Below are 20,342 nucleotides of genomic sequence, written 5' to 3'. Positions count from 1 at the left end.
TGATATCGTAAACTTTTACAACTCGCAGCAAGTGGAACCATCATGTAATAATGTTGATATCGAAGATGACAACAGCAACATTCTAGTAAGTAATAATATCGACATCGAAGATGACAACACAAAGGATCTAGTTAGTAATGCTACAGGGGAAACCATTCTTCACATGTGTGCACAATGCCGCCGAACTGATGTCATGAAACAGCTGTTGAGGATAATGCCAGCGGCGAAAGTGTTATTATCGGTGACTGATAAGGAGGGGAACACAGTATTGCATGAGGCAGCCAGGACGGGAATTGTGGAGATGGCTATGTTAATCTTGCAGAAAGAATTAGATGGTGGAGGAGATCAAGTGCTGATATCAGTTCCCAACTTAAATGGTGAGACATCTATATACTGGGCAGCAATGTATGGACACAAAGATATGTTGTTATTTCTAAATACAAAAGCTAGTAGCAGAGAAATCACAAGCATATCCACTCCAATGGTTAGTCCATTAACAATAAAGATTGATGGCTCAACAACTCTTCCCGCTGCTGTTCTTAGGACTGATGGCTCAACAATTCTTCACGCTGCTGTTCTTTCCAAAGCTTACGGTAACAAACACTATAAGCTCATATAGGTAGTTCTTGGTACTGGATATTGTTGAGAATAATTGAACTTTTTTTACTTTAAATTTTAGTATATTATATTATTGGAGGTAATTTGAGAACTCTGTATCATCCTACACAGTATTGATTTGTAGCAAGACCTTGAGCATCAGTAGTACCCATGATTAGTAGCAGTTTTATTTGCCAGACCCATTCCAAATGAAGCCGGACTTATTATTACTAAATAGCCTGTCTAGTAAAGGAATAGATGCAAATCGGGTCCTCAGTTAACCAGATTGTTTCTTCTTATTTATTTATTTATTTATTTATTTTTATTTATTATTTATTTTTAGATTACATGCATATCTTATATAATATCAGATGTGGCAATAGAGATCATGGAGATTTACCCTGAGCTTGCTTCTTATAGAAATGGTGATGACGCCACGGCTTCACATATTTTAGCGCTATCACCTTCTTCTTTCAAGAGTGGAACCAAGTATGCTCAGCAATACCTTGGGGCCACACCATTTGTTTTGGTCGAAAAGGTTGCAGCTATTATATACTCATGTAAGTCCCATTTACACACTTTTACCATTACATATAAAGATCGAGGTTCTAATGAAATATGCCTCATATCGCATACTACTTCTTTCTTATCATTCATTTACGTATTTCAGTTATCTCAATCGAGAGTTATGAGACGCATAAAGCAGCTACTTATATAAAGCCGCGGCCAGATTCCTCATTTAAGGGGAAATTCAAGCTTTACTTCAGACGGTATGTAAAGGTAGAAATTCAGATAACATAAATAAGCTAGTTAACGAGGGTCAACAATTGCATCCTTGAATTTCAGTATTTTTTCAAATCTCCAGCAATGTGAATTTGATTATCTACTACATCCTTAACTCATGCAGGTTTTCCAGTCCTCAAACTCATTTACAATGCAAAACTGAAACATGGTTATGCAATACAACTCCTTAGGATGTTACTTGAAAAAGATTGTGGTCAGTGGACGATGAATTATGGGGCCAACATTCCCCATGGACGGGATGACATATACAATAACTTCGAAAACCAACATTCATTGCCAATAACAACAAAGGTTAACACCTACCGAGTTAAAGAGAGGCCAATTATCTTGGCAACTAAGTTGGGTATAGCAGAGATGTTCAAAGAAATAATTGAGGTATATCCGGAATCAATTCGATTCCGTGATGAAGAAGCTGGAAGAAATTTGTTGCACTTAGCTGCGGAATTCAGACATGAGTCCATATTAGAACTCTTGAAGTCATCATCAACTAATTCAAAGAGGAACTTAGACATGTTGGTCATTGGGATAGATAGAGATGGTAACACCCCACTTCATGCTGCTGCTAAGCTTGGAAAACTTAAACCATGGCACATTCGCGGAGCTGCACAATGGATGCAGTGGGAGTGTGTTTGGTTTCAGGTATGTTAACATATAATGCTAATGACACATATATAGATATAACACTCGAATATATACAAATAATTGTTGTTGTTGGTTATATGCAGCGGGTAAAACGTATGCTTCCACCTCATATGCTAACAATGAAGAACTGCAATAACCAGTATGCTCACCAAGTGTTCACTGAAACTCATAAACATCTTAGAAAAGAAGGTGAGAAATGGTTCAAAGAAGGATCAGAGAATTATATGTTCATATCAGCTCTATTAGCTACTGTGATGTTTGCATCCGCATTCGCTGTACCTGGGGGAAACGACTCAACATCAGGTCGTCCAATCCTACTCAAGAACCAAGACTTTGTATTGTTTCTTCATTACGTAGGTTATTCGTTGTTCTTTTCTATCATATCTTTGGGTCTATTTCTCACCATCCATGCTGCTCCCTTTAACGAACATGACTTCTTTTTGCGATTGCCTTTAAGGTTCGTGTTTGCTGTAACTGCTTTGTTCCAATCATTTACTTTCACTACTTGTGCGTTCTTCCAAGCGTATATGCTTATTACTGGTTGGACAGGCTCTATGGTCTGGTTTAACATTGACACGGGATTAGGTTTACTGGGGCTTTTCTTTTCTGCTGATTTGTACGTGGACATCGTCGGGTGCTTTATCCGTTACTTGATCGACATTCTCTTCATTTAGCAACCAACAATATTGAAGGGAGAACCATCTTTCTGCAGTTTAACTGGAATAATGTCAGCAGGCTACTATCTCATATTTTTTTGTAAAGTTTTCATAAGAGAATAAAGCTCCATGGGTTCCTCTAGCAGGATGGAAATCAGTCAAAGTGAGAGAACCTATTTCATTTTAAGCTGATAATCTTGCTAAAAAGCCCATTAATTTGTTTAGAGTCTTGCTTTGTTGTTTGCTTGTAATTCTGGCTTCTGATGCCTCTCCCTTACTTAGGCTGAGGGTGTAATTCCTTGTTTTTTTTAATTAAATTTATTTACTAAAACTACTGATTTTAGTGGAAGATGATTGATATTAATTCCAAATACAGATTTAATAAATAACATAAAAAATCTACAGAAACATTGAGTTAATCAAACTTTCATAGATAAACATGAAATTGAGAACAGAAATGAAACCCGAATTTGGGAAGTTTTCAAAAAAAAAAAAAAAAAAAAAAAAAAAAAAAAGAACATGAGAGGTAAACTTTTACTGGACCATTGTTCTTGATCATATCCAGAGCTGACTTTACAATCAAGAATGAAGGCAGTATTGTACCACCATGTGGCCTGAGTCTTGCTGGATGCTCGAAAAAGATCAAACAATAGACAGAGCTAACTAGAAGATGCGACTTACCAAAAAGGACAGACGAGAAGACCAACAACAGAGCCGAGAAGTGAGAGAAGTGCGAAAATAAGGCCTAACAGAAATCCGAAAGTGATAGGATTGTGTATGGTGGATAAGGATTTCATATATACAACCCTCTAACCCGGTGCATACGCACCCGATTGAATTTCTAACATACTAAGATATAAGATTTAAATTCCAGTACTATATACTCCCTCCGTTCTTTTTTAATAAGCCAGTTTTGTTTTTAGCGAAATTTAAGGAAATTAAGAGAATTAATCATTGAAAGTGGTCCTCATGACACTTGTCAATAAAAGAAAGTGACATGAAATGGTCCCCATGACACTTGTTAGCAAAAGAATTAAAGTGAAGTGGTCCACATGACACTTGTCATCAAAAGAAGTTAAGAGAAAAGTGTTCCCAAAAATTAAAATAACATTTGACTTTCCCAATTAGGAAACTGGCCTATTTTTTTGAAATTTTTATTTATAGAAACTGGCCTATTAAAAGAGAACGGATGGAGTATTATATTTGTACTGTTACTCGTCTTCTTCTCTCTTTAATGATACGCACATAACAATTTGGTTCGAAACATCTTGCCACTCACCAGATTGGAGTTCAGGGGAACATCTTTAGTTAAATTGTTGAAAAACATAAGAGCTACAAAACAGCAGCCGATAGAGAACTTGCTGAGCTATGTTGGAAAGGAGAGCAGCAAAATGAAAACCTAGGCAGGGGTAGAGAGTTTCTGCAAAAAAAAAAAAAAAAAAAAAAAAAAAAAAAAAATAGGCAAGGTATAGATGTTAGCCTCTCTATATAGGCAGGGATGGACCCAAGAAATCTTAATTCTTTTTTCAGTCCGGGCTAATAGTCTTGGACGGCCCTAACATTTCACTTTTTTAGGTTGTTGGACTGTGATGGCTATTTGCGCTAAAGTCAAAATTAACCCACCCGTAAGTCCGTCAGTGCTATGTAGTTTGTCGTTGTTTTTGTGTGAGTTTTTCTTTTACGGGGGTGAGGCATTTTCCTTGGGGTTGGGGTTATTTGTTGTCTAGCTTTTGCTTGGGCCTTTGTGCACCTAGTGTGCCTCTTCTGCTCTACCTTCATTTTATCCATTTTAATAAAATTTTAACATTTTTCCGTCAAAAAGAAAAAAGGAAAAAAAAAAACAATTTTGTTCAAAAAGCTGTTACATTCTGTTATGCCAAAGTGATATAATATTTTCCAGTAATTATTTCAATATTTCATGTTTCTTCATCTTGTTTTTCAATACTCCTGGCCTCTTGTTTTTTAACACTCCTAGGCTCCTAGCCTCATTTTTATTTTGTGAAATGCCTTCATTCGTTCGATACTCCTGTTTCAAAGCCTCCTTTTTCTTTAGTGGAATGCCTTAGTTCCGGAAACTGAGTAACTCGAAGCTTCATTTCAATAAAAAACAAAAGGTAGATTGTTTATACACAAAATTGGTTAAAAAGACCAAAATCAACAATTTCTGGGTAAAAAAGACATGTAAAATTTGATACTGTTTAAATGGACGAGAATGTAAAATAGCCAGGATGTAAACAGTTTCATCCTATCCATTTTCAAATACTTTTTTTTCTTTTTAATTTACATCAGGATGCATCCAGTTTCATCCTCCTCTTTTTTAAGTTTAAGCCAGGATTCCAGTTTCATTCTTGTTATTTTTTTGGTGTCCATTTCACCCATACTAATTTTTACTCGTCCATTAGAACCATGTTTTCAAAATATTTGGACAAATGATCCATTTTCCGTTGTTTATAATTATAATTTTTTCTAACAATTCCCCGTAAGTATACTAAACTAAACTGAATAGTATGCGCGTATTTCTGGGTTTCTTTCTAATTCATACGAGGTCAAATTACCGTTCCCAAAACCGTTCTACTGCAAATGAATAATACCCAAAAAAAACTTATTAATTAATCTTACTGAACCCAGAAACCGTTAATCCAATCCAATTATATCCTCAAGTCATCACTTTTAAACCTATTATTCTCACCCGTACTTACAAAATACTCATAGCAAGTAGAGTTAATTAATTATGTATGTTTAGATAGCATGGTGGATTCATTTCTGGATCATTCATCTGCACCGCCATCTATCTTTATAAAATTCTTGGCTGAAGGTTGCAATCAAAGACTGGCATAATTAGGAAGCGCCAAGTCTATTTATTACTCAACGGCTACTTCTCCCACAACGTTGTCTTTATTTGACATGTTTTTTTCTTTACATTTAGAGAATTCTTTCTGGCCAGACAGTGCAAAAATGTGATAATTCTATATATTACGCTCAAACTGAATCACAAGCTCCTGTTAGTCGGGGAAGAGTTCACCAAAACATATTAAAATCTTTCTTAGTGGTAGGAGAGTTCACTAAAAATCTTTTTAAGAAGTCTCTCAAAATCTCTAGAAAATCCTAATTAGTCATGGGGGAGTTCACTAAAAAAACTTTAAAAAACCCTAAATTTTTCTGACTGATTTCGCCTTGGTAAGCATCTCTCGAAAAAACAAGAAACTTTGAGGGGAAGTATGAGAAAGGGGAACTCATCACAGTTTTACATCCTGAACTTGTGCAGGTTTTCCGGTCCTCAAACTCATATACAATGCAAAACAGTTGTAGTTGCAGGAAATCCTACAACACACCCCTTAGAATATTTTCTAGATCTAAACATAAAAATGATGATAAGAGTGATAAAATTGTAAATGGATACAAGGATTTTTTTACATGGTTCGATCAATGTGATCTACATCCATGGTTCTTCACTGTGATTGTTGAGGTTACACTAGTATTACATTTAGAATCTCCATTAATGGGTTCTTGGTAAAGCTCTAGATCTAGGTTGGAGGAAGAAGAAGGAGATAATAATAATACAAATTTTGTTTTCTCTTTCTTTGTCTTTTTCCTTAAGTACTAGGGTCATCAGGTGGAAATTACAATTGTTTCCTTACCTTAGAAGTGAAGGAAACTTGGTTTCGGTAATGTGTACGCGATCGTATAATGGTAACTTGCTTCAATGATGCCATCTTTGGTATCCTTTGTGTGATCGACTTCGCTTGGTAATGAAGTGACAACTTCGCATAAAAATAAGAGGTGCGATATTTTGCCCCTACAACAGCGGCACACTTATGGAATACAACTCCTTAGGAAGTTACTTGAAAAAGATTATCGTCAATGAGCTATGACCCTCCCCATGGATGGGATGGCTCCCATAATATAAAAACCATGAAAACCGACATCCTTTGTCAACAATAACAACAAGGGTTATAACTTACAAAGTTAGAGAGAGGCCAATTATTTTGGCCACCAAGTTGGATATTGTAGAGATGTTTAGAGAAATAATTAAAGCATATCCAGAATCAATTGGAGTTTGTGATGAAGAAGCCGAAATGAATTTGTTGCACTTAGCGGCAGAATACAGGTACTACAAAACAGAAGGCCTTTAGGGACGGTCAGAAAAACGTCCCAACAATCCGAAAGTCGTCCCAAAAAAATATTAGGGACATTTGTTGATGCGTCCCCAGATCCACCGTCACTGATACTATTAGGGACGGATTTGCCTTCTAGGAACGGTTCTGAGTGGCCGTCAGTAGTACTAATAGGGACGGCTTCATCTTCTAGTGACGTTTTTTCTTGGCCGCCACAAATACTTTTAGGGACGGGCTTCATCTTCTAGGGACGGTTTTGAAACGGCCGGAAAAACAAGTTAAAACGCCCCTAGTGCATCATAGGGATGGTTTAACAATACCGTCCCTAGTATAAACTGGAACAATGGGGACGGTTAATCAACCGTCCCTAATATCTGAATATTACTGAAGCTCCATTTCCCTGCTTTAATTGGCAGAATGCCATCCCTCGTACATTCACATACCAGGATTAGATGCCATACATCCACAAAACAGAGACAAATAGAATGCCATACATCCACAGAATAGAGAATCATAGAAGATTATTTTTCTATAGATACTCAAAAACCATGTTATTTGTTTACAAAAGAGACCTCCCCTTCTCAAAAAACAAGCAAAAAATTTAGGTTCATACACTCTCTACAGTAAATGGTGTCTCTGTTTATCATCTGTTAACTACAATCAGTGGCCTGCGGCGTTTGAGTGCTATTTTATCATCTGTTAATATCTGGAAACTAACCCTTCCTGCACCTTTCCATATCACATATCCTGCAACAAACAGAAATCTACTCAATAGATAATCGATAGTTACATTCTTCTCAATCAGGAAAAAAAAAAAAAAGCTCAACACATTCACAATCAGTTCTGCAGTAATGAACATCTCCGGTTCATTAAAGTGAAATTACCATTTGTTAGTTGGTACATATAGGATGTCAAAAGTGGTGCATTGGGAGTGAACACTACAAGAAAGTGAGTCTATTGCTACACCACTTCGCCACACATCAACAAAGAGTGAGGCAATAGGTAGGTTTTAACCTCACCACACTAAAGATGTGGCATTAAGTGGGACCTTTTGCAACACCCACAAATAGTCGAGGAAAAAAACTAACTTTTTGCCACATATAACTTTTAACTGCTGCAACAAGTCTATTTTATGCCACATCGGTGTGGCAATGCATACAAATAAAATAATTAATAGAATTTTGATTCTTTTTTTGCCACACGTGTGCTGCTATAACTATTTATAAAAAATTAATAAATCAATATAGTTATTATGTAAATTAGTAAATCGGTATAATTATTATGTAAATGGGACATTATGGATGAAACACCACTAACCGTCGGGAAGAATCCAGATTTTGGTGAGACTCTTACGTGCCTCCTATTCTCTTTTTAATTTTACTTATGAATTGTTACCAAACTATAGAGGACCTACGTGTACACACGATATGTACAGTTTGTAAACAAGCTTCCATGATCCACTAAATTGATTTAATATTAATGTTACAACAATAATGAGTTTCTATAATTAATAAAAAAGAAAAAAAAAAATTGTGCTACTTCATGTGATTCACACGCGCGCATAAACCAAACCCCATTACTGGACGGAGAAAACGAAGAACAGAACGATGAAATTTGAGTTCGTAGGAGTCTTTCTCTTCTCTGAACAGCAGAACGATGGATGATTACAAGGGGTTCTCTGTTTACTGTATTGGGTAAAGTTCGATTATTCTAAATTTGTATTGTGTATAAATTCGTAGATTTAGATTTGGGTTTGTTTCTTGTTAGGGCAGAGAGCTATTTTCATCCCCAAAATCCTTTTTTTGTTTCTTAGTGTTTGATTTTTGATTTTTGATTTTTTTGAAATAATTGAACCATAGGGTGATCTTCCCAATCTTGTAGAGTTAAAAAGAAATCTCAAAAATCCATCCTTAAACAGAAAATTCCTCCCAGCAACGATCTCTGCGCAAAGGTATGTTCTCTCCCAACCTCCTTCTCTGCGTGTCAATTTCTTATCCACCTTTGCAATTTGATTTCCCTGATTAAGGGTTTTTGGTTTTACTTTTAATTGCTAAGAACGAATTTGGTATGCAAAGATTTGGATTAGAGAGGATTCAGAATTTTGTTCTAATTTTTATTAGAAACTAGCCTCAGAAAAAGGAACATGGTATGAAAAAGACTTGGTATGCTTAGGGTTTTAACAACATCTTTTAAATTTTTCCATGCCTTGTATCTCTGTTTTGTATTTGTCGAGATTTGAGCGGCAGACTAGATTATGGTTTTAATTTGAAGGTTGCTTTAGAAGTATTATTAAGGGGTGCCATGCTAGAAAGCATATGTAACTATGATGAGCAAAAGGGATTGTTAAGCACCCTGCCCGCAGGAACGCCAATGCTAGGCTTTGGTGTTGCCAAGTAGAGAGTACCCACAATTATGTAGATGTTTGGTTGGTTATGGGATTTAGGGTGTCTGGAATACATATCTTTAACAATGAAAGTCCATAACCAGCTCATTAAGGAGTCTAGAGTGTGTAGGTGTTCACAGAGGGTCTACAGAAGGATCTGATCTTGCATGTATGCAAGAAAACTCCTAGTGTCCATGAACTGACCAGATGGTCTTACTAAAAGTGTAACACCTATTGACTAAACTCTTATCATCATAGTACGGTCTGAAACAACCAGCTAAGCTCTTTTGGAAACTAGTATGAAGACAAACAAAGCATTAAACTGGAACCCAATCATGAACTAGTCTTTGGATTAGAGTTTATACTATGGAAAACCATTAACCACTTGGGTTTAGCATTAAATTATGCATTATTATCAACTTAACCCAAGAGGATATATTTCTGTCATTAACAGCAAAGAGAAACAAAACAAAAACCACTAGAAAATTGAAGTTTTAATGGGCTTTTAACATTTTGTGGTAGCAAACTCAAGGGAAGGAAGATAATCATTTCCTACTCATTGGATTCATTGATTTGTTTATAGCTATCTGTTAACGACTAATGAGTTGCTACGAAGGTCTAAGGATTGAGAATAAATGAATAATTCCAATGACATGAACGGAAGTTGACTAGTCTTCAGTTTGGTTAAATGTTACATGAGGAAACATCCACAACCTTTTCATTTTCCAGCTGAATGTTGATTGGTTTCTTTTCATTCTAGCGTGGTTGTTGATTGGTATCTTTATTGTAGTTGTTGTGCCTATTCTTTCCTTTCTGCCTCATGACTCTTAGCATTGTTTGAGTAAATTGTCTTCACTAATAGAATTTGTTTATTGTTTTTGATTTTTTTGCTAGTTTAGGATTTGTGTTTATTTAGATCTCTACATGTTCATTGTAAGAGACATCTTATGATTAAATTTTGTAGTGATTGAATTCATTGTGTTTCGTTAGTTTTTTTAAAACGTGACTGTCTGGTTTCTAACTTATGAAAAATTCAGTAGTGCGTTTGACATTTTATTGTAGCAAAACTGAGGAATGTTTTTAACCAACTTGACATATCAAATGACATAACCATTTCATTTTTTTTATATTGAATTAATGCGGGAAGTTTTTGGCAGGAGCAGGTTTTGTTATAGTTGTTTAGCTTTGTTGAGCATAGATGGATAAAAGTTGGATGCAGAAGGGTAGGTGCGACCCCCACTATTTCCGTGGTTGCAATGAATTCATAAATTTTGTTTGGTCTCATCGTACTCCTGATTTAGGTGAGAGTATTTTTTGTCCTTGTGTGAGATGCAATAATGTGAACTCTTTTTCAAAAGATGAGGTGAGAAGGCACATAGAAGACTATGGAATAACACGTAGTTATATTCGTTGGACAAAACATGGGGAAGCTGAAGAGGTAATTGATAATATTCAGCAAGAGGTCATAAATTTTACAGATGGGTGTGATATGCATGGGATGTTACAAGCTTCCTTCCCTGAATCAAGGTTTTTCGCTGGGGATGGTGAAGTTCCACAACAGCCCAATACAAATGGATCAAGTCAGCATGATTGTGTTCCAGATGAGCCGAATGAGGATGCCCGGAAATTTTATAAGTTTCTAAAAGATGCAGAAACACCGTTATACCCTGGATGTACAGATACTTCGAAATTATCTTTTCTTGTAAAGATATTACACCATAAGTGTACTAATGGGTTGAGTAACAAAGCTTTTGACGAGTATTGCACTTTATTAAGTTCTACGAAAGCTTTTCCAGACAGCAGTATCCCTAAGAATTATTATGAAGCAAAAAAACAACTGCGAGATCTTGGTATGGAATGTGTTAAAATAGATGCATGCCCAAATGATTGTATGTTATATTGGAAGGAAAATCGTGATAAGGAGAAGTGTGACCACTGCAATGAATCTAGATGGATATCGGGAACAAGTCAATCTGTACAAGAAGTAACAAGTGGAAAACATAAAATCAAGAGAAAAGCTGCAAAGGTTTTGAGATGGTTTCCGTTAATACCACGACTTCAAAGGTATTTTATGGACCCTAAAACCGCAGAGGATATGATATGGCATGAAAAAGAGCGTACCAGAGATGACGTTTTAAGGCACCCAGCCGACTCGCAAGCTTGGAAAACCTTAGACAAAAAGCATCGGGTATTTGGTTCTGAATCTCGCAATGTTAGACTCGGGTTGGCAAGTGATGGGTTCAATCCTTTTGGTGTTATGGGTACTTGTCATAGTACATGGCCAGTCTTTGTTGTTCCTTATAATTTGCCGCCGGAGAAGTGTATGAAGCAACCTTATTTTATCATGTGTCTGCTTATTCCTGGGCCTAAGGGTCCTGGGAATAATATTGATGTATACCTACAACCACTAATCGAAGAGTTAAAGGAATTGTGGGAAAATGGCATTAAGACGTATGATGCTTATTCCAAGCAGAACTTCCAAATGCGTGCAGCCCTCTTATGGACTATTAATGACTTTCCAGCATATGCTAACCTTTCGGGATGGAGTACTAAAGGCTATCTTGCTTGCCCATGATGCCACAAGTATACAAGCTCAGAAAGATTGCGAAATGGGAGAAAAAATGTTTATTTGGGGCATCGAAGGTTCTTACCTATTGGTCATCCGTTTCGCAACAACAAGAGCTCTTTTAACGGTCGCAAAGAAAAGGATACTGCACCAAAGCCTTTAACAGGCGATGATGTGATTAGGCAATTCCGTGGTTATCATCAAATCACTTTTGGCAAAGAAGAACATGCTATATGTGGGGAGAAAAGAAGGCGAGAAGAAAATGAGTTGCCTCATAATTGGAAGAAGATTAGCATTTTCTTCGAACTCCCGTACTGGAAAGATCTTCTCTTGCGGCACAATCTTGATGTTATCAATACTGAGAAAAACAACAGCGAGAACTGGGTAGGGACACTGTTGAACTTAGAAGGTAAGAGATAACTTGAACGCGCGGGAAGATTTGAAATTATTGGGTATACGTGGACCACTTCACCCTCAACCTTTGGGGAACAACAAATTCTACCTTCCTCCAGCAAAGTATACCATGTCTTTGACGGAGAGGAGGAAAATCTGTCAATTCTTTCGTGACCTAAAGGTTCCCGATAGTTATTCATCGAATATTTCACGGCGCGTTCAGGTACAAGAATGCAAGATTCCTGGGCTAAAGAGTCATGACTAGCATGTTCTCATGCAACAACTTTTCCCTGTTGCGGTGCGTGGTATCTTACACGATGATATGACCAGAGTTTTAGTTGAGTTTTCTGATTTTTATAGTCAATTATGCTCTAAGACATTGAGAATCGAAAATTTGGAGACGCTTGAAAAGAAAATGTATCTTACTTTATGCAAAATGGAGATGATATTCCCTCCTTCATTCTTCGATATTATGACTCACTTGCCTATTCATCTAGCAAGAGAAGCTATGATAGCTGGACCTGTTCATTATCGGTGGATGTATCCTATCGAAAGGTTAATACACAATGTTTAATAATGAGTAAAGTATGATTCAAGTGGCATCTTTTTTCAGGTATCTAAATTTTTCCTGTGTTTGTCATGTACTTGTACACCTTAAAAAAATATGTGCGAAATAAAAGTCAACCAGAGGGTTCGATTGCACAAGGGTACCTTATTGATGAATGCGTGACATTTTGTTCCAGATACTTAAGTGCTGAGATTAATACGAAGTTCAACCATATAGGCACTAGTACAAACCTTCACATAGGCCACGTTTTTTAGTGTACAGTCCAGCCACGTTTCAGGTTATTTGTGTGGCTATTGGTCATCAGTATAACTATAGCCACATTTTGTTTTACCATGTAGCCATAGTGCACCATTTAGTCATGGGTTTATTCCTAAACCCATCAACTGTATCCATAGGGTATCGTTTGGTCATCGTTTTCAGTTTAATCCAATCACATGTAGCCATAGATGCGTATATGGCCACATTAAATAATTTTGTATGTGTCAAAAGTGTCGGATGACAATAGACACACCTTTTAGACTGTGACGGAAAGAGGATTTATTTAGCCACATTGGTTTGTTTATGTGTCCATAATATCTGGTTTATTAGACACGCATATACTAAGGAATTGACACATTATATCAAACATGAAAAAAGATTGACATATGGTTACTCCATATTTTTTTTGGGAGGATTATGATATGGCTACACGAAAAAAAAATTGTGAACATAGCGTCGGATCCATTAGACACATGAGATTGAATTTTAACTTTTAAAGTACTAGCCATGGTTGTTACCGAGTCTTTTCTAGGCCAAATGCTCCTAGTATGCTTAATTTTCAAGCAACATATGCTAGGGTAATGTTTATGCATGTTCACTGCAATAAAGAAACCTCAAGCTCTGGTGTATAGAAGGATACATTACAAGTGATTGTGGCTTCCAAGGTAATTGCAATACAGCGGGTGCAGCCGGGTGTTTTGTGAAAATAAATCATGTATAGTGGAGTTCTGTTGTGTTACTTTCTCCCAAAATTCCCGATATATAACCATGCCAAAATCCAAAATAGGAAACCATATCTTAAACTTTTCATACAAATCTAGAAGGGACTGCAAACGACAGGAGCCATCTGTGAGACCAACCAAACCTGTTTAACTTATCAATTCACAAAAGCTTTATATTTTTAGCCAATATATTTAATGAAAAAATTTAGATCTACAACCAATATTTTTTATTTACCTCTTTCCAAAAGAAAAAAACAAAAATATTACATCAAATTGATTTTGGAGCCAGCCACTCCAAAACTACGATTGCAGTAGGAATGCATTTCTTTTGCTCTTTATATAACAAGACAAAACAATCCCATAATCAAATTCTTGATGTTTTAGATGCAGAGTTCGTGTCCTACAATTCGAGTGTCAAACTTATAGAGGCATCTGATGGCATAAAAATGACTTCGTCAAAGATCAGGGACAATGTAGAGTGTTGAATAGCCACAACGAACCTGCAACAGGAAAATAGGGTTCTGAGTTCAAAAAAAACAAGGAAGAAAGAACGAGGGCACAACAATTAATACAAGGTGTCATCCCAACTCAACATAAATTGTGGTCAAGACTTCTTACAAAGAGGACTTTCACAAGATATGGGAAAAACCCTGTCAAGTATGGTATTCAAAACGGTTGAGGGTTAAATTGGAACAAGGAAAATGAGATTAAAATTCACTATTCTTCACAGGCTACACAATACAAACTCCTCACACAAGCAAGTGAACCGCTCCATGCAATTCACTTAGGAAAAAGCATCAGTCCGCCCCCAAATGCTTTCACCATAAAATTGAGAACCATAAGACCTTTAGCACCATCATTTTAAATGTTTTTTTTTGTGGTTAATGAACTGGAATTTCCATCATATATCTACAGGGTTACGAATCTAATTTGGGTACTTGGAATTCAATTTCACCATATGCTTTGAGTAATGTTATGAAGTGTATAAAAGATTTCTGAAATACAAGTACAACATGTAGTTATAGTGCATGTGCCCATAAATATATTCAAGCAATAGGACAAAAACATACCAACTCTCATTCTCTTGGATATCTATTTAAAAGTGACCAGAGTAGCAAATTGTAAAGTACAGTAGTAGAAATTTCAATTGAAGTTCCATATGAGACACGGATAAAATGATGTTATTCATTTTACAAAGAATAAAGCACGCAAACATACAGAAAGCATGCTAAGGAACAGGATTAAACATAAGTTCCATCTTTATCGTTCTTTCAATATCATGTCACTAACCGAATAACCACAGATTAAAGGAAATAAAGCGATGTACCTGCGGGAGTGTGTCATTTTGGCTTGCGTATAAGTAAACCTCGGCAGTCAGTTCGGAAGTAATCATTTCGGGATTCTTTACCCAAGTCTTGTGGATCTACAGACGGCAAGATATTATCATTCGCAGAAAAGATTACTGTACTGAATTCCTCATCGTTGCCATCGTCATCTCTATAATTTTTGGGAGGTGTCACAAAAACAATAGACTTTTTCTTATCTAACTGGTCTTTGAGATAAAATACCTGCTTAGCTTGTGAGGCTAAAATAAAAGGATCATTTTTGTATCCCAACATAGTAAGGTCAACAATCTTGTAGCCAAGAGCATCTCTTTTGACCCCACGTTTATTATCAACCCAATTGCACTTGAACAGATGAACTTTTCTTTCACAGTAATCTAACTCCCATATCTCTTGCAAGACACCATAATAAGAGGCTTTACCATATGTAACATCATCATCTCTAGATATGTGCATGTCATTTGCTGCAACGCTAACCCCACTATTCTGGTGAATTCTACCATCACGGGATCTTGTGCGGAATAGATATCCATTGATGCGATATACAGTGTATTTCGTTACCTCGTAGTGCGGGCCGTGTGATATCCATCTTAAGTTCTCTGAGATACTTTCTCTGTCGTCTGCCAACTCTTTTTCAACCTGAAATTCATTATTAGGATGAACCTTGAGTTTAAAGGAATATAACACATCAAACAAGACACTTTTTCTATGACCTATTACCTCATTTTTTAACCAAGCGCCAAAAGTGTTAGAGTGCTCTTTCTCTAGCCATGCTCGCTTTTTAGTAGAATAGTTAGTTTCCCAATATAGCTTGTGTCGGCTGGTATGTACAATAACCAAATGTTATTATACTTTGTACAAAAAAAAAAACAGGAAAAAAAACAGGAAAAAAAAACAAATTAATACTTACTCTATGTAAGGCTCAATTTCAGGCGTGTTCTGCATTACATAGAAATGTGCTTGTCTCAACTGTTCAGGGGTAGCTATACACGGCTCTTTAGCTGATAACGGTTCTCCCTCCTGAGATGTATTATGCCTATCTAGTGGAATACCAATTGTCCTGATGCTTTTATGGTACTCACAATATATCTCAATCGTCTCTTCTGCAATATTCTCTTCGGCAATGCATCCACAAGGTTGATTCTTGTTTCGCACATGCCCCTTTATAACCTTCATACACCTTTCGAAAGGATACATCCATCGAAAGCAAACCGGACCGCATAGCTTCACTTCCCTGGTAAGATGTACAGTTAAATGAATCATGATGTCAAAGAAGGATGGAAGAAAATACTTCTCTAGTAAGCATAACGTCACACAGAGATCCTCTTGCAATTTATCTAGCTCTTCCACCATGATTTCTTTGGCAGATATTGATCTGAAAAAGAAACAAAACCTGATAATAGCATATCTCACAGGTGTAGGCATAATTGATCGAATAGCGACGGGCAAAAATTGTTGCATAAGCATATGGTAATCATGTGATTTGAGTCCGATCAGCTTACGCTCTTTTAGGTTCACAAGGGTGGAAAAATCCGAACAATACCCTTCTGGAACTCTTAACTCGGATAGTGTCTCCAAGAATATGTCTTTTTCTTCCGTAGTTAATGTATAACATGCTGCGGGAAGTATCGTTCCTTTGTCATCTGTCTTAGGGTGTAACTCTGATTTTAACCCCAAACGCACCAAATCCTTTCTGGCGTTTAATCCATCTTTTGTATTCCCGTTGTGCAGCAACGTTCCAACAAGACTTTGTCCCACATTCTTTTCGACATGCATGAAATCAATACAATGTTGGACATCATTATAGCGCCAATATCTAAGTAGTCGCTGCCATATGTTGTACTTGCTCCAGTAAGTGGTTTCCCTGCCTTCCTCTTCCTCACCTGACCTATCGACTTCTTTTGATATTTTTCTGATGCGCTCAATTTTCGTTTTTCCGATGCGCTTCATCTTTCCACCTTTTCCAGGTGTAGCCTGCACGTCTTCCCCTTGAGTATTCGTCCCCTTCTTTCCCCATGAATTCTTTATACATTTTACCTCCTCATATATTTCTTCCCCGGTCATTGGTTCTGGAGCAGTCTCCCACTCTTGTTTTCCGCCAAATGCCCCCTTCTGCCTTCTGAACGGATGCTCATAGGGTAAAAATCTTCTATAACCAACATAAACATTCTTGTTTGAGTCATGAAGCCTAATACTGTGCGTTTTTTTACGACATACCACACAACCATGATATCCAGCATAGCGACAACCACATAGTGTACCAAGAGCAGGATAATCGTTTATCGTCCACAAAACAACTGCACGTAGAGTAAACATTTCTTGGGCATATGCATCCCATGTTCTCTTTCCCTTCTCAAATAAGAATTGAAAATCTTTAACAAGAGGTTCTAAAAAGACATCGATGTTGTTTCCTGGCGCACCATCTATAAGTAACGACAACATGATGAACTTTCTCTTCATACACAGCCCCGGTGGAAGGTTGTAAATCACAACCAAAACTGGCCATACACTGTGATGTTTGGTGCCTGTGTTTACATCAACTCCATCAGCCGAAACAGCTAACCGCAGATTTCTTGGATCACCTTTAATTTCTGGGAAATTGTTATCTATCTCTCTCCAAGCATGTGAGTCTGCCGGATGACGTAAAACACCGTCTTTGTTTCTAGTGGTATCGTGCCATATCAAATCTTTTGTTGTGTGCTTCGATTGAAACAGCCGCTGAAATCTTGGGATGATGTCGAAGTACCACAATACCTTTGCTGGAACATTCTCGTAAACTTTACCATCCCTGTCAACTTTCCATCTGGGTGCTTTACAAGTAGGACACACTTTTTCATCCTTGTACTCATTCCAATAAAGAATGCAGTTGTTGATACATGCATGTATCTTTGTGTACCCTGAACCCATTGATTTCAATATTTTTTTTGCCTGATATGTACTCCTCGCCATTAAATTACCTTCTTTGGGAAGCATGTCCTTTAACAAGGGTAACAATTCATTAAAAAACATGTCTGATGCACCGTGCTTACTCTTCAACTTAAACAACTGCACAATTGCAGACAACTTTGTGAAGTTGGGACATCCTTCGTATAAGGGCTTTTCAGCATTTTCAAGTAACTTTTTAAACTTTATAGGGTCATCTGCGAACTCTTCTGCAGCCTGCATCATATCTATAGTGTCTGGAGCATCAGTGGGAGTTCCCATTCCAAAATCTTCGTCTGGAGCATCAGTGGGAGTTCCCATTTCAAATTCAGCGTGCATACCATTGTTGACGTTAACTGGCTTACTACTAGTTATTGCCTCATCCTTTTACCCATGCTTATTCCAAATAGTATACGTTTGATCGATTCCATTTACGAATAAATGATCTTCTACGTCGCCAACGGAGCATGCACAGAGATTTAAACAATTTGTACACGGACACAACATAAGAAATTCATCATATGTCTCACCCTCCTCCTTGAGATGGTTGACAACATACCGCAGAAACGCCGCAACTCCTTCTCTATAACGTTTCTTCGTTCTATCAGTACTCATCCAGGATTTATCCATTCTGAAACGCAAAGAGACCAGTAGATCCATCAGTTGCACTCCAATGAAAGCAAAAACTGATAAATCAATTCAGAAATACAAGCTTAGCATTAACTAATAAATATGTTTCATTTCAAAATAATAGTTATCCCCTAACTTGACAATTTAGACATACAAGTCTTGAAATTACCAATAAACCCATAATCAGACATCCAGTATTAACTCAGGAAAATTGGTCTAGTACTTTCAGTAAATGGAGTCATTTCAAGTTTTGGAATAACACATACTGAAGGGTCTGTATGTCAGCCGCAGTTGGGAGATTTCGCGAGAATAAATTGCTGCAGCCCTGAAACAGATTGAAAACAAATACATGTACCTACAATACATCACCCATTTAGCTACAGATTCAAAAACAAATAGGATAACATCAACCATTTAGTTTTATGAAACATCACCAGATTGAATGAAACATCACCCATTCAGCTACAATACATCACCCATTTAGCTACCCATTTTACTAGTCCCTCTAATAGGATAACATCACCAGATAAGTTCTATGAAACATGCTCACAGATTCAACATGATGTACTGAACAACAAAGCAGTAGTGAGCACAGATTCTATATGTTGCAGGAAAAATAATAGACACAAACTTTAGTGCAGCGAAAAAGAATTTTAGTGCACAAACTTCAGACACAAACTTTACTCAACAGATTCTATATGTTGCAGGAGTTAACAACATTTCAGGCAAACATGGGGTATATCATTCAAGACATAGCATGAAAAGTTCAGAGGTTTAACTAAATTACAATGAGGTTACAGTTCAACAAGCTATCATGATAATTATCAGAGATAATAACTTTAAGGTTTGAGAATGATACCTCCAGTATAAACTGGGTTTAGGCACTACCACATATTGTGATGCTCCTTCTTACCCCCTCCTTGGTTTGTATTTCAGCCTCACAAGTACCTGGTTGCTCAAAAGAGATTGTCAGGACTAACAAATTCAGAGAGCATCAATGTTGACTAACATCAAGGGAACCAGATGAAGCTAACACAGAGTGCAATGGGTTACAACAAAATTCAAAAAGTAACATAGTAACACTTATTACTACGCAAAAATCATCTAGTATAATGAGAATTTCAGCAATCTAAGAATGAATGCTACAACATACCTAAGATGGGAGTAAATCAGACTGATTTTAGGGTTGAATCTATAGATATTCTAAAACATCAAGGGGCAATAATCCCGCCCAAAAGTTATTTCTTTTGATTTCAACCCCAAAATAAAAAGGTTAGGGTTCAAATAAAAAAATAATTGACTGGGATTATTACCGCTAGATGTTCTCAATATTCTTGATTTCATCAGATTTTCATCCTATGGAGGTGCAGAAATATTTCCAAAATTGAAGACTAAATCTTCCCTAAAAATCCCCTTATTTTCTGCCAGAATATCAGTTGGAGAATTTTTTTCCTTAAGATAGAGAGATATGGATGAAGTGATTTAGAGATTTTAGGGATGAACTGATAGGCGTACATGCCTGTTTGAGAAGATACCTATTTTACATTGTTAACATCAAAACCGAGCATGTGTTTGTCTTTTTTTTTTTTAAAGTTAAATTATTTCCCCACACAAATTTAATTAAAATTAAATTATAGTTAATTATAAATTATTCAATTAAAATTAAATTATAAATTATTCGATTAAAATTAAATTAGTACTCGAACTCGTTCCGAATCGATCAATATTTCAGGTGAAGTGTCG

The 20,342-nt window shown here is 36.7% G+C and overlaps 1 protein-coding gene across 1 annotated transcript; it reads left to right on the top strand.

Moving 5' to 3' along the window:
* The first annotated feature begins 403 nt into the window (after positions 1–403).
* On the top strand, positions 404–2,717 carry LOC113361587. The gene is made up of 5 exons (XM_026604785.1): positions 404–593; positions 680–697; positions 969–1,157; positions 1,505–2,040; positions 2,127–2,717. Exons 1-5 carry the CDS (start codon positions 404–406, stop codon positions 2,715–2,717), a joined length of 1,524 nt encoding a protein of 507 aa, XP_026460570.1.
* Positions 2,718–20,342: the final 17,625 nt, after the last annotated feature.

The sequence above is a fragment of the Papaver somniferum genome, chromosome 1 (assembly GCF_003573695.1).
Source record: "Papaver somniferum cultivar HN1 chromosome 1, ASM357369v1, whole genome shotgun sequence".
NCBI lineage: Eukaryota > Viridiplantae > Streptophyta > Magnoliopsida > Ranunculales > Papaveraceae > Papaver > Papaver somniferum.
This window is presented reverse-complemented; position numbering and strand designations above follow the sequence as displayed.

Excerpts from the sequence above, each read along its gene's own strand:
- LOC113361587 (XM_026604785.1), top strand. The coding sequence starts at position 404 with ATGTATGGACACAAAGATATGTTGTTATTTCTAAATACAAAAGCTAGT. Across the intron at positions 1,158-1,504 it reads TGCAGCTATTATATACTCAT|GTTTTCCAGTCCTCAAACTC; the intron begins GTAAGTCCCATT and ends TAACTCATGCAG. Across the intron at positions 2,041-2,126 it reads GGGAGTGTGTTTGGTTTCAG|CGGGTAAAACGTATGCTTCC; the intron begins GTATGTTAACAT and ends GGTTATATGCAG.